Source organism: Cryptomeria japonica, chromosome 1 (assembly GCF_030272615.1).
Source record: "Cryptomeria japonica chromosome 1, Sugi_1.0, whole genome shotgun sequence".
NCBI lineage: Eukaryota > Viridiplantae > Streptophyta > Pinopsida > Cupressales > Cupressaceae > Cryptomeria > Cryptomeria japonica.
The window spans coordinates 2448916-2463576 of record NC_081405.1 but is presented as its reverse complement, the minus strand read 5'-3'; the positions used below and the strand labels follow the sequence as shown (position 1 = coordinate 2463576).

Here is a 14661-nt window from a genome sequence, read left to right as displayed (position 1 = left end):
TAGCATCAAAAGCAACCATTGAGTTGGGTCTGCCTCTTTTTCTTCTCGATTCAGACAATTGGTCTGTTCCAATGGAGTCTTTTCTACCAGAACTATCTCTAACAGTTCTAGGGGATCTATTTTTCCTAGCTTTCTTAGATTTAACTCCAATAAAACCATCCCCTTTTTCATTTGTACCTGGTGTAAAAATTGGGGATTCCAAAGTCATATTGATTTCTCCTTCAGGGACACCGGGGCCATCATGCCCACTAATGTGGGCTGGAGTGTGGGAGGTCAAGAGGGGGTCCTTGACCCCACCAGTGTCACCATGTAATGACCTAGGGGTGTCCACAACCAATTGGGGGCCATCAGAGTCATCATATGTTTCCGGGGAAGTCTTGATGGGGCACAAAACATGTTCCTCTTCCTTACCTATGCTAGTAACAAAAACCATCTCGAGGTCACAATTTTGACCACTAAAGCTCAAGTCGGCCAAACCCAAGGATGAAGCCTCACCAATTCCAGGTACACCCATAATGGCACTGTTGGGGCCAATGGCCACAACCTGAACATCCTCATTCAAGTCCACATTAGAGGGCATAGGAGTGAAACCATTAGAGTCACCTTTATTTAGACACAGTGCAACTTAAAGTTGTTTTCTAGCTGCAACCACTTCCTTCAATTTATCCAATACAATTTGCTGAGCATTCTGAGACGTCAGCCCCTTGTTAGAACTAGATTTATTCAGACCATCAAATATAGATCTACGAGGAGGGTCTGAAGCCCTCCAAGCTTCATCAAGAATAGATTGAGATTTTAAGATGCTCTTGTGGATAGAGGGGCCCAAGATTGGGTGGGAGGATCGGGAATGATTGGAGCAACAGTGGTTTCGATCTTGGATTGGAGAGGACCAACAGCCGCAGCATCAAAATGTAAAGGGGGGGGGGGGGGGGAAGGTTTATGAGAGGCAGGCGGGGGATCCTTAGTAGGGCGAACAGTTCTTCTTTTGACAACCGGACAATCCTTTTTGTAATGTCTGCTTCTTTTGCAAATATGGCATGCATTGATATCCCCTAGGTACTCCACAAGGCAAGAATGCGAGGAGTGTTCTAAATCAATGACAATTTCATCAAGGAATCCCGCATCAGAGTTAAAGGTAACAAGGACCCGCACATCTAAATGGGGAAGAAGGGTCGAGCAGGAATCAATTTTAATAACTTTACCAAGGGGTTCCACAATTTTAGAGACACACAACCATAGGAATGGGGGCACGTTTTTGACAATAATCCACTTAGGGTTCGAGAGGGCTATGATTTCCTCATTACAGCTCTCAAGGGCCCATTTGATGCTTCTAAAACTCGATTTCCCTATAACCCAAAACTGTTTGTTTAGGGCTTTTTTCTAGCTAACCGGGTCACTGAAGAAAATTAAAAAGAGTCCCTTTTGAATCATCCGACAATATGTAAAATGAAGCCCTAACTTCTTAGACCAGACATCTTGTAACCATTTGTTCATAAACTGCCTAGATGGAATCCTATCTACATCTAGGGCTGCAAGAAAACTGTTGAATCCCTAAGCCTATCAATTTTCATAGAAATAGATGTAGACATAGAAGCATTAGGAGAAACGATGAGTTTCCTGGTAGAAGGAATCTTACCTTCTTCCTCAACGGGGTCGGCCGTAGCATGGTTGTCTTCTTCTGCAACGAACCAGGCTTCCGGAGGGAGATTGACTGTGCAGCCCTCAAGGGCTTGCTTAAAAGTTTTCTGTTATGCCTCCTTCGAGCCTAGACTTCCAGGAGCTGAGTCTCTCGAATTCCCTTGTTTCTCAGAGCAAATAGAAACGCCCTCGGCTATTTAACACTTCAGGAAGAGTAATAAATGTGGGGACTCCCCAAAGAATTTGGGGAGCCCCCGCTCATGCTCCAGTCTGCAACAAGGGCTAATGTGCATACCCTAGTTGCAGCGCGCTTGTTCTTTGTCAATTATGAAATCATTATTCTACTTCTCTCATTGAAGTTAAACTAAAAAAATAAAAACATTCAAGATTTGGAAAGTTAACTGTTAAATTAAAAAAATTTAACAAACAAATGAAAAAAATCCATTAACATACCAAAAAAAACCATCAAAATCTACAAAGTTTAACACTTACCTCTATCAAATGAGTTGAGAAGTGTTGCTATGGACTCCTTGATGCTCTCAATGCAAGCCTATGGCCTCCCCAATGTGCTTTGTGGTCTCCTTGATGCTCTTCTTCCTTGCTGGTTGCAAACCTATGGCCTCTTGTTTTCCTTCCTCTCTGTCACTTTTCCTCTCTTCTTCTCACAACTAGCAATTAGAAGACCCTTTAGGGTAAAATGAAAAAGAAATTAAAAAAAAACATGTCAAAAAACTTTTTTTTTTTTTTTTTTTTGCAAGTCAAATCATTGACATGCCACGGCACGAGTCCTGGAGCTCGGACTCGGCGAGTTATGAGCAAAACTCACTGAGCCTGAGTCACGAGTTGGCAAAACTCGCCAACTTGGCAAACTCGCCTGACTCGCGGCGAGTTTGGGAACTCTGATTAAGATTAACAAGGGCATGTGCTGTTAAGAATCAAGATAACAAACATAAATTAAGAAATGAAGGGGCAAAGGACACTTAGGAAAGAATCACCACTTCTTGGAAGGTAAGACCAATCAAGAGGCACAACCTTTCATGCCCTCTTGTGGGATACATAGGCCAGGACAATATCTCAATGGAACTCTGATTAAGATTAACAAGGGCATGCGCTGTTAAGAATCAAGATAACAAACATAAATTAAGAAATGAAGGGGCAAAGGGCACTTAGGAAAGAATCACCACTTCTGGGAAGGTAAGACCGATCAAGAGGCACAACCTTTCATGCCCTCTTGAGGGATACATAAGCCAGGACAATATCTCAATGGATCTCTGATTAAGATTAACAAGGGCATGTGCTGTTAAGAATCAAGATAACAAACATAAATTAAAAAATGAAGGGGCAAAGGACACTTAGGAAAGAATCACTTCTGGGAAGGTAAGACCTATCAAGAGGCACAACCTTTCATGCCCTCTTGAGGGATACATAGGCCAGGACAATATCTCAAGGAAGCATCAAGCGATCAGCATTTGGAAAGGAGCTGATCATTATTAAGTACTGGCAGATAATACGCTCTGCAGATCGTATTAATTTGCAGTCAGATAATATAAAATTACTGGCAATCATTGCTATTACAACAGATTGGTATGCTGTGTCTTACTTACGAATCAAATATTTATTTATAGTCATATTATATCTGAATTCTATTACGAATAAGGGCAGATCTATGGCCTATAATAGTATAGCTGTTACATTTATTCCTATTTATACATATAACAGAAAAATAAGATCAATATTTATCAATTAGATTTATATAACAATTTGCTTAATTTCAATTGTTTGCATATATATTCATAGTACATGAGAAGTTAGTATACTCACAGCCTAGTCCTTAATCATTCACTATTGCCCCTCATGAGGATAGGTTGGTGTGTGTAGGGAGAGGTAGAGTAAATCCTCATAATATTGTGTTGATGTGTCTTTTGTACACGACCAAACAGAGAATAAAATACCAAGGTATCTTATCCTCTCTTGAACAAAGCTTCCCCGACCGCTGAAGATCTCGCCGAAGAATCAATCGGAGCAACTCCAAGGTTCTGATATGTAGAGTCTCTACGTGTGGATAAGCTCTTGTGGTATGATGTGATTTTGCTAGAATCACAAGGGGACTTACATTTGATGACCTGAGCATCTGGTTTACTTTGGATATCACTGGAACATGGGTCTTTACTGATCCTTGATTTTTTTAAAAAGGGAAAAAAGGATAAGGATTGGAGAGGAATCTAATTCTAACACTAAGAATGTAGGAGTAATGGATAACCTTTGATGAAACTCTAACTAAGTCTTGCTTTGACATGCTATGATCATCTCCACAATGCTAGTGCGATCTTCTAAGGATAGCTTTATGATGTTCAAATCACCGCTACAAGCATATACACCGCCAAGTTGATGCATATCGATGAAGAAGCAATAATTGAAGTTAAGCTTAAGCTGAATGATTCCAGTTGACTACGCAAGGCAAGTTTGCAATCAACAAACCGCTAGTAGTATGGATATACAAATTTCACCATTGATCATACAAATTCCTTCCATTCATCTAATAACATGAAATTAAATTTGAGAAGTATAGAGACCATGCAAATTGTTGAATCAACACATAGAATTCACCATTTCTTCAATGAAGTTTACATGTCTTTTGCAACAATGTCTTGACAACAATCTTTGCCTTCTCTTTTGACTCTACCCTAAAAACTAATTGCTCTTGAACTACCACTACTGACTATTGACTATCTCTAACTATTCACCAACTATTGACCTTTACAAATGAAGAACCAGGGCTTTATATAAATAGCCCTTTACAAATTGATGGCTCTGATCGACTTAGAATCAATGGCTAGGATTACAAGATAGAAACCCTAATTAGGGTTTGTTATAACAAACTTCCTTAGCCAATGAGAAAATTACATTCAATGAGTGTGGACCAATAGGAAGCAGGGGTAGGTACACCGAAGTTTGTGTCGTCCCTAATAAATGAGGTACATTGAATTTGGACATGCTGAGGTGGACCAATCCGATTGGAGGAAAAGTGACTGGGATGCCACCTTGTTTGACGTTTGTATCTTGGTTGATCCTCCTTTGTCCTTGATGCGAAAAATGATGTACGTCCTTGACTTCCATGTGCTTGATGAGGCTTCATCACTGTCAAGTGTTCTTTCTCTGGTGGCATGTCTCGCCTTGAAGTGTTGGTAAGGTCATTCTTCTCTGTCATCATGTGGGTCCTTTGTGTGGTAGAATGGAGTCTTATGAGGATAGCTTGGAACTCTTCGAACACTTGAAGTCTTCCAACACTTTAGAAGCACCTTGAGTCCTCCTCCATGCATTTGGAACGTCCTTGATAATGATGGGCTTAGAATAGGTCGTCCTTGTCCTGGCCTGATTTTCTTCCATCTACAAAACAAACCAAAAGGTGATTAAGTACAAATAATAAATTCATTCTAACATAGCATTTCCTACCTTAAATCATCAACAAGAGGCATTAGAATGAAATTCGCTCAAGATCCTCTCCAGGGATAGGCCCTATAACAAAATTCGCCTAGGACCCTTTGGAAGGGTCGGGAGCAAAATTTGCTATTTTGCTCAATTTAGACCTCATTTCATCATTTTATAATCTTAGGCCTAGCCTTCAAACCTCGTCTCATCATGATCTCAAAATTAGCCCTTTGCCTAGCTCAAACAAGGTGAAAAATAGGAGTTTCAAAGGATTTCGCTTTGGACCCTCTGGAAGGGTCAGGAGCGAAATTCATGATTAAGACACAATTCCATCCCTTCCTTGCTCCAAATTGCTTCTCAAGGTAAGTATACATTAATCTTTGCTCCACCAATGCTTAGGAATTCACATTTTGGCCTTCATGAGCAAATTAGGTGTTTTTGAGAATTTCGCTTTGGACCCTCTGGAAGGGTCAAGAGCGAAATCCAAGATTTGCTTGTTTTCCTTCACCTAGATTCATTCTTCATACCTTGCTTTCCTTTGACTCTCAACTTTGGATCCCCCTCTCACGAAGACAACACTTGTTTGACCTCAAAATGGCTTGAAAGGAGAAATTCGCTCAAAACCATGGCCAGGGACATGACCTATTTAGGATTTTGCTCTGGACCCTTTGGAAGGGTCAGGAGCGAAATTCAATATTTATCTCAAAAACCTTCATTTTTGGTGGTCACAAGCCATTCAAAGGCATGCTTAAGGACACCTTCAATCTTAATTCACCCTGATCCACACTTGGCTTGACACAAAATTGAGAGAAAAAGGAGATTTTGGGAATTTGCTCTGGACCCTTTGGAAGGGTCAAGAGCGAAATTCACATTCTAGGCTTGACTCTTCATCTCTTGAACTCCAATCTCCATTGCAAAGCTAGTATAAACCAATCCACCTTCAACCACGCCATAGAAACCAAGGATTTGACCTCATCTAAAGGGAAAATAGTTCTTTTCAAGAATTTCGCTTTGGACCCTTTGGAAGGGTCAAGAGTGAAATTTCATGATTTAGGACAAAACTCTTCACTCCTTCACTTCTAATCACTTCCTAAGGCAAAAACATGTCAATCCACTTCCAAATATGCCCAAGGAACTAAAATGTTGGCCTAAACTAGGAAGAAAATGAGGTTTATGGAGAATTTCGCTTTGGAGCCTTTGGAAGGGTCAAGAGCGAAATTCCCAATCTTGGACAAATTCCTCACTTTTCAATGCTTTCATTCGCTTCCTAAGGCAAGAACATGTCCATTTACCCCCACTATGTCCAAGGAACAAGGTTTTTAGTCTAAACAAGGAAGAAAATAGTGTTTATGGGGAATTTTGCTCTGGAGTCCTGAAACCTTTAGGGAGCTTACTTGTAGACTAGTTTCCAAGCACCCTATGACATTAAATCCTCGTTCTCCAGTAGAGTTAGGAAAGAAGTAATGATGGGGCCTAAATATAATAATTATTGAGTGTATTATGAATAATTAATTGTTCTCTAGTTTTAATAATCTGATTGAAGGCATGATAAGTGTGGTGATATACGGTTTAATTATGGGAAACAGATTTACTACGAGTAGGGGACATTACACTTGTAAACTGTAATCTCTCATTAAATCCAAATGATATTAATTCTCGTTTGACATCAATCTCATTTGACACCAATGATAATGATGGCAACTATTTCATCTATCAATCTTTGCTCTATGAACTCTTTGACATCATTGGCAATCAGTCCAACAATTTCGCTCATACACTTGACAAATGACAACTTCCAATCGTCTATATACCCTTGACATCAATGACAATATTTCCAACAGTTTTGGGTAGTTACTGACAGTTGGAATTCCTTGGCAACCGATGACAAATTTATATAATTTCTTTGTAGTCGGGAAAAGGCACCGTTTTGTTGGAAAATTATTCCCTTCCTCATTTTTGTATAATAGCATTGAAGCATTGTATGAATAAAGAAACAACTGTTAATGTTCTGAAATATACTGTTATTTAATATGAACCACTCGTAAATGTATAAACCAGTTTACTATGCTTAAGTAATTTTATGTCTAGAGAGGCAAGTAAACAACTAATCCATTTTAGAAGGTAGAGCAGAGAGTAAGGAATGTAATTTTCAGACAATCTAAATTCCGAAATATTGTAATATTGGTCAATATTCTATTGGTATGTAACATTGCAGCAGGCGCTCTTGTTCCTGAATTTTGTAGACTTCTGTTATAAGAGTGTTATGTATACGAAATACTGATTTTGTGTCAATTCTCTTATGAATATTCTTTTTAAGAAATCTGCTTCTGTTATGTCCTCTTGTAGTGAGTTCCTAATTTCTGTCTTTGGGCTGTATGAATAGATGGTGTTTAATTAAACCCCTCTTTGCATGACTGAATCGGCACGCAAGAAACTTTTATGTGTTTGGAGGAGATTATGTGTTTTCTCATCCAAATAGTAAAATAAATGAAATTTGATGCGTACCAACCACATAGCAATTTTAACCAAGGTTGCATGTCTTTCAGGAGTAATTTTGGGTGTGAACTATTAATAGCTTGGGATGAGTAACTAAATAATATCATCATTACCTACATTTTTGCAAAACTGGTAAATTACAGCACCGATTTTGGTATATTTTCTCATGTCCGCATAAGCCACAAATATGTAATAAGAGAGATGTTTGCATGAGAACATATCCAATCTTTGAGGTCAAGATATTGCAACAAAACTAGTAATTTGGACAAGGATTGTTCTTTGCCCTTCAATAATTAGGTCTTTATTTTTTAGCAGTTTGCAAACTTGAAGTAAATGCAACAAAGAGAACATTATACATAAAGTCCTACTGCTCTTATGTTGTACTAGTTCAGCCTAACGAAGTTAAATATGAGCTGTATTCTGGTTAGAATGGGTCAAAATTTCAGCAAAAGTGTTACACATATTTTGATTTTAACATTATTTATAGTACCAAATCTGGTTCTAATGTCATCCCTTTATATTTTGGGCAATCTACTGTGAGCAGAAATGGAATGGTTGTTCAAGCTGGAGACCTTCTGGGGACAGTTGGTGACACAGGTTTAGCTACAGGTCCACATCTACATTGGTATGTCTCTTATACTTGTTTTTTACTTTGTTCAAGATTTTGGTGCTTGAGTTCTCAAAAGAATTCTAGATATGCTTAGCTTAGTGGTTTTCTCTGAATTTTCGGATAAATCTTATGTTGATTCTTGGCTAGCCTAATCAAAATCCTTTCTACAAAGATGTTAACTGTTCCTCACATCTCAAGTTTGCATGAATATCACTACAGAATGACAGTATGTCAAAAATAAGTAAACAGATAAAATGCATAATTACACATTCTATAGAAGACATAACAATCATAAGGCCACATGACAACAATTTATGGCCATCATCTGATATAAACAAGGTTAACATACTGTGCTGAGCCCTCAGTACAGGAATGCCATGATAAACTGTGCCTAGAGCTGACTTAGAACTGACTAACCTCTTCTTTTGAGAGTATGTATTGGCAGCAGGAGATGGCTAATGGCTAGGCTTTGATGTTGTCTGCTCATAAACTTGAAACAATATCCAAATGGTCTGCAGAAGCAAGTATGCCATTGTAGAAGAGTGCAGTGTTTCTTGGGTCAGTTATATCAGCTTCAAGTGACACAAAAGCATTCATTGAGGGAAAATAGTTCAATTGGAGACTCTAATGATTGCCATACACTTAGAATATGACTATTGGTGCTTACGAGTATCTTGAGTTTTGGACCTTCAACGATTAATCAATAAGTATCTTTATTACAAAGCATTTATTATTTGTTGGCCTTGAGTCACCTAGACTACCAATGAAAAGCTTTGGCATAGCCAAGTAATTCTCCTGAATATGCCAATCATGTGGAGTAAACACAAGAATGTGAAAATGGACATATAGAGCACCCTCAAAATTAGGAGTGATATTTAAGTAGGAAAATAGCAATATGTGAATGGAAATAGGAAATTGATTGGTGAGAACAGACGCCCATGGAACATGGTGTAAAATTCTTGAGCTTTTGCTCAAAAGCATCACGATATTTCTCCACGACTATGAAACCTATTTAGGTTGTTTAGAATCTTGATAATCAACTTTCCATATGATATCTGGTAACGGTAAAGCTTTTAGTAACACAACTATATCCAAGGTGCCCTACAAATTTTTGGGAAGTAGGAGAGTGATCCAAAGATCGTAGTTATTAGTCATTGCATTATTTTTTGGTAAAGGGCATCTTTTGAAAAAAAGGTTGACAGGGACCATGGTGGAGGTACCCTACTTCAAGTTTGGATTCTGATTCCTAATCAAGAACTACAATCTTGGACTCTAGTGAAGATTTATTTGTTTTCAGCTATAACATACACTCTTGTTTTTTTTTCATTTTTGTTTTCTGTTTTTGATGTGTTTGTTGAAGAAGAGAGATATGCAGAATATTTGATATACAATAATAAAACTTGCAGCAATAAAATAACTCAGGAAATGACAATATTCAGAAAACTCCACAGAATGATATAGCTCAGATTTATTTTCAGAATGGATAGTACAATATATCATCCAAATGGGCAATACCCAGATAACTAAAACGATTTACAAATACATTTGAAGCATACCCATAAACTCCAGCAGTGCATAAGTCTCATCTGGCACTAAAATCTGTAAACTGGCAATAGAAAACTTGGGCGCCACTCTCCAGAATCACCTCCAGCCACGATAGGGATAAATCTGATCGTGCAGTTCTAAAGCACCTCCAAACAACAGCAATCTGCCCTCAAACCCCAGTCGACCTCCTCTCCAATCCCTTATGCCACCTCTAGGCAAGTACGGCCAGCAATAATCAACAAAAAATCTCCCACTCCCTTCAAATTGATCCTTACCATTCTGATATGCAATATTCTTTGGCAAAACTGTGTATGAAGCTTCATAAATAAGTCCAACTATGATTCCTGTGTGAAATCACTAAGTAATCCTCCAGATTGGGTCTCTCAGCAACGTGGAAGATGCTTATTGCAAGGGTTGCCGTCTTCACAAAGCCACATGATGAACAAGTTCAACCAGCAAAGAAGATTTCCAAAATATCAAATCAGCCATGTGAAATGAGCTCATTAAACTCACTTTTATATCTCCCCAAAAGCTATGCTCCTTTTGCCTTTTGTTATTAATTTAATATTTTAAATCTCCTTATGTCTCCAATTTTAAAAGGCCTCATGTTTAAATACTATCTAAAATGCCGGTTTGGGTTTGGGTTCGAGAACCCGGTTCACCGGTTCGGCAAAATTTTGAAAAGGGCTTTGGGTTCGTTAGTACAAAAACAAGGTTATATATATATAACCACCATAAACTTGTAATCATAGCATCATAGCATCATATACATCAAGTTCAATATCAAAAAATTAATATCGAATTCAAATATCATTGTTTCAACTTTCAACAATTGGAACTTTAGTTTACAAGCTTAATCATCAAATGGATTCTCTAAATCATCAACATCATCATTCTCATCATCCTCATCATTGACATTGACATTAGATGAACCAATGCCACTTGCATTTGCACTATTAGTGTTCTCGCTTTCCGAGTCCTCAAATGCAACAATCTGAGAAGTGGAAGCATCCAAGGCAGTATGCTCTGGCTCTTTTATCCCACATCTTCGACTCCCCTTGCTTGTAGTCATGTTGCTTGTTTTGCTTTTAGGGTTTTTACTCTTTTTTTCAAGTGGCATATGTCAAAATTTTATTAAATTTTGCAAAAAAAAAATTGTTTTGGGTGCGCAGCCATCTGGGTTCTCCCCAAATGAATTGGCTCGCCTGGGCACGGACCCTGGCCAGAGCCGCAGGCATACCGTAACAGGACCTGTACCCGGTATGAACCGGACCGGTACCGGGCCTTGCAACCCACAAACCCTGCAACTTAGAATATTATGGATACAAATTGTTGGGTTTGTGTTAGTTTAGGCTTTGAAATGCCTCTGAAAAGACTATCCACTTTCAATCGATGGATCAAACTGTGAAAAGCAATTTCTTATTAAGATATTCCATTCAAATGTTGGCATTTTTGTGGATCATCTACATGGGTAATGCCTGTCCATAGGGAGAAAATCAAATTCTATCTTGTTCACGTGACTCAATTCTTCTCTCAGCCAATGCTGCCACATTTATCATGCCCTACCTTCTGTACATCCACAAGGGTATAATACAGGTTAAAGCGGGTAATTCAATACAATGAGATCCAATTTCACATCATTCTGAAAATTTTAAGTAATAAAATAGAAAAGATTGCCCAATAGGAACAGATCATAATTGGATTAGGTGGCAAATTCAATTTAGAAGCTTCTTCGTTGTATGTTGGGCCAGAGCTATACATCCTCTTCTCTCTTTCACCTGTGCGATTCCCACAATGAAGGAATGATCATCAACAATGAAGAGTTTCAAACAGAAGATTGGCTGAATATGCTTTGGTTTTTGTCAGACACAAATTATGTTAAGTCGATTGGAAATTAGTCAAGATCTAAAACTAATTGTCTATCTTTTGGATTCAATTAGGTTACTTACTCATCTTGTTCCAAGAAGTCCAAAGTAATTGAATGTATCAGTTGGGATGTCATGTCCAAGTGGTTAGTTGTATATATCTAATCAGCATCATTAATAACCAATAGTTGCCTCATAGAGACATGACAGATCATATGCATCCTTGATCTGTATTTTATATCAACTTGCCTTTCACCCTGTTCACAAGCTGTTCAGAATATTTTATTCTATTCTCCTGTATTGTTATTCAGTATACAACAGGTCATTGTAAGGGACAGAGGAGATAAGTAAAGGAACAAAGGAGACCATTGAGGTGAATTCTGTATTGGCGGATTACAGTAATTCATTCAAAGTTATGGTCATAACTGTGTCATAAATAGTTTTAGAATTAAAAAAATCAGCCTCAGATTTATTATGCCATGTCTTCTGCCCCACAGGGTTTTTCTGTGTAGATTATTTGCATCTTTTGAGTGGATGCATGTTTTTTTCTTCTTTGTTCAGTGGTTTATGTAGTTATTTACTAGGGTGGAATTCCGGAATCGTTAAATTCCTCGTTTTTATTATTGTTACAGATTAGTCCTTGTGAATTATGCTTGTTCGTAGAAAGCCAATAATAGCTCATGCATGGTTAGGTAAGTGCTGCCACCATCCTTAGTTGATCCGGTGAAGTGACAGCGGTGGTCTTCCATGGCATTTCAATATGAGAAAACAAAAAGAATTGTAGGCAACCTTCCACCCCGATAAATCAAATTTGAAACTTTCATTTAATTCTTCAGCTTGATGGCACATCGATTATCAAAAAAAGATTAATGAAGATGAATGAGGATGGCAATAAGAACAGAAGTGATGGAGGGAAATAAAAGAAGATGGTCAAGACTCAAGACAAAGAAAGCTCAAGGAAAAGATGAAAAGAAATGCCCTGTTGTTTTTGTTTAAATTCAACTGTTCAAAAGCAATCAAAAGAATGTACCACAGAAGATTTACGATCATCCAGGAAGGTGTGATTTGATTTTATTATTATAATCTTTCAGGAATTAAAACAGTTATGCATCTTATCGTATTACGTTTTTTTCGGACAGGATTATATTTATTTAGGAACACACTTTTGTTCATGTTCATTTGCAAAATACTTTTCTGCTGCATGTTTGGTTGTTTTAGAATGAATGACAACCAGACAACTATTTTTGGTAGCCGTAGTTTCAGGTGGGGCAGTAATTAACAGTATGCAATATCAGAATGGTGACTCTCTTTTGACTCCTTATTTTATGATAATCAAGCCTATATATTAAAATTTCTGTCTGTAATCTTACATATATGGAGCAGAAAGTGCCTCACCCGTTAATAGCATTAGCAGTAAATAATTAGGATTTTTCATTTTTGTGAAACAAGTCACTTGGAAATAAACTAAATCACTTTATGCGGACCTTTGGAAAGGTGTGAAAGCAAAAAGGAGCCAAAAGTTTATAGGGCCATTTTTTTATGTTTTAAAGCTTTCATTAGAGAATAACCTTTACTCTATAGCAATTTCTGTCTTCTAATCTAATTGTAAATAAAAGTCTTAAAATGAGCATTTTGAACCTTAAATATCCACCTGCAGATTTGTTTATCTATCTTAAGTTTCCCAAAACTGGGTTGCATTTCTCTTATTGGATACTGATGATGACAGTAACTCTGCACCAAGTTATCAAATAGTTATTGGGCATGTTACTTTTATGGAACGTTCACCCTAATAATGTTATGATGGTGATAATGTAATTAATTTCTAACAACTATTACAGCGTGCTAAACATTCAAAATAAGCATTAACTTTTGAGTAATTTATGTTGCAGGGGCCTATATGTTCATGGTAAAGCAGTGGACCAAAATCAGTGGCTAATAGAACAGAGTTGGTTGCAATGAGTTAAATTGGTATTATCTCCTTTTGCAGAGTTGCTTTGGGGACTGCAAGATGAGATATTTCATCCATAATTTGTTGAAGTTGAGAGTAATTCTTGAAGCATGCAGTTTCAGAGTCCAATTCAGGAATCATTCTGTGTAGTTCTGATTTTGTATAATAAGGTAAATTGTTGAAAACTTTAATAGCTTTGGTGTCGTCAAACAATCAGTATTTTCTAAAAGATTTAATCAGTGGAATAGCTTTAGAATTCAGAGGACGGGAAAAGTTGTAGCGGTCAAGGCCTTAAATACTTTATACAACCTTTATACCATTCAAAAAGTGGATGCATCTTTTATAATAATGATTTTTGTTGGACATCTTATCTTTAACCTGGAAAGGAAAGGTTTCAGTCATCCACTTTGATGGACAAAAAGTTGAGGTGGAGGGGTCTAACCAAAATGTTGTCACATAGGCAATGGTGGAGGTGGAGTGGTGGATCTTTGACAAAAAATTTATGGTGGTGTGAAGTCTTTGAGTGGTTGCATCTCGTCTTGGTGGGGGGATCTTTTATAGATCAACAAAAGTTGCACCTTGGCCATTGTGCAAGGGGTGTTTGCTCAATGGTTTATCAAAGTTTGGAGATGTTAAAGTTGTGTAATTTGGTAGCGTGAGCTTGGATCTATGTGAGCATATTAGGGATAACCAAGGATTTGGATTGAAAAGAAAAACTAATTTTTATAGTAGAATTAGCAAGAATAAAAAAAATTCTATATTTTCAAATGCAAAAAAACAAAAAAAACATCAATCTATAAGCATGGGATTGCTAGGAAAATTTGACCCATTTACTAGAATGACATTTTATCAAACGAACAATTTAGCCGATTAAAGGAAAAAGAAGAACTAATGAATATAGAACCAAGTATCTTGTACACAAGCACAATACCAAAAAAAGGTGGAAAAGGATTTTTAGGTTTTCCATGAAAAGGACACCTTGGATCATGCCATGTTCCCTTTTTCTATAATTAATGTGATGTACCAAAGTGCCCATTTAAAAACTTTATTGCTTCTCTTATCCCATTTTGTGTGTATGTTTTTACACCTTCATTCATCATGTGTTTGCCTAAGATCCCCAAAATTTCCAA

General features: G+C 37.5%; 1 protein-coding gene across 3 annotated transcripts in view; it reads left to right on the top strand.

The window, feature by feature from the left end:
• The window catches only part of LOC131036681 (uncharacterized), a 106804-nt gene extending 92614 nt beyond the window's left edge, over positions 1-14190 (top strand). Inside the window, exons 5-6 of one of the 3 annotated variants that reach the window (XM_057968631.2) lie at positions 8108-8188; positions 13473-14190. In XM_057968631.2, coding sequence (XP_057824614.1) covers positions 8108-8188; positions 13473-13542 — 151 coding nt within the window. In that variant the 3' untranslated portion in view covers positions 13543-14190. Of the gene's footprint in view, positions 1-8107; positions 8189-12275; positions 12834-13472 lie in introns of those variants that run through there. The other 2 variants (XM_057968629.2, XM_057968630.2) reach the window with 2 other exon arrangements.
• Positions 14191-14661: the final 471 nt, after the last annotated feature.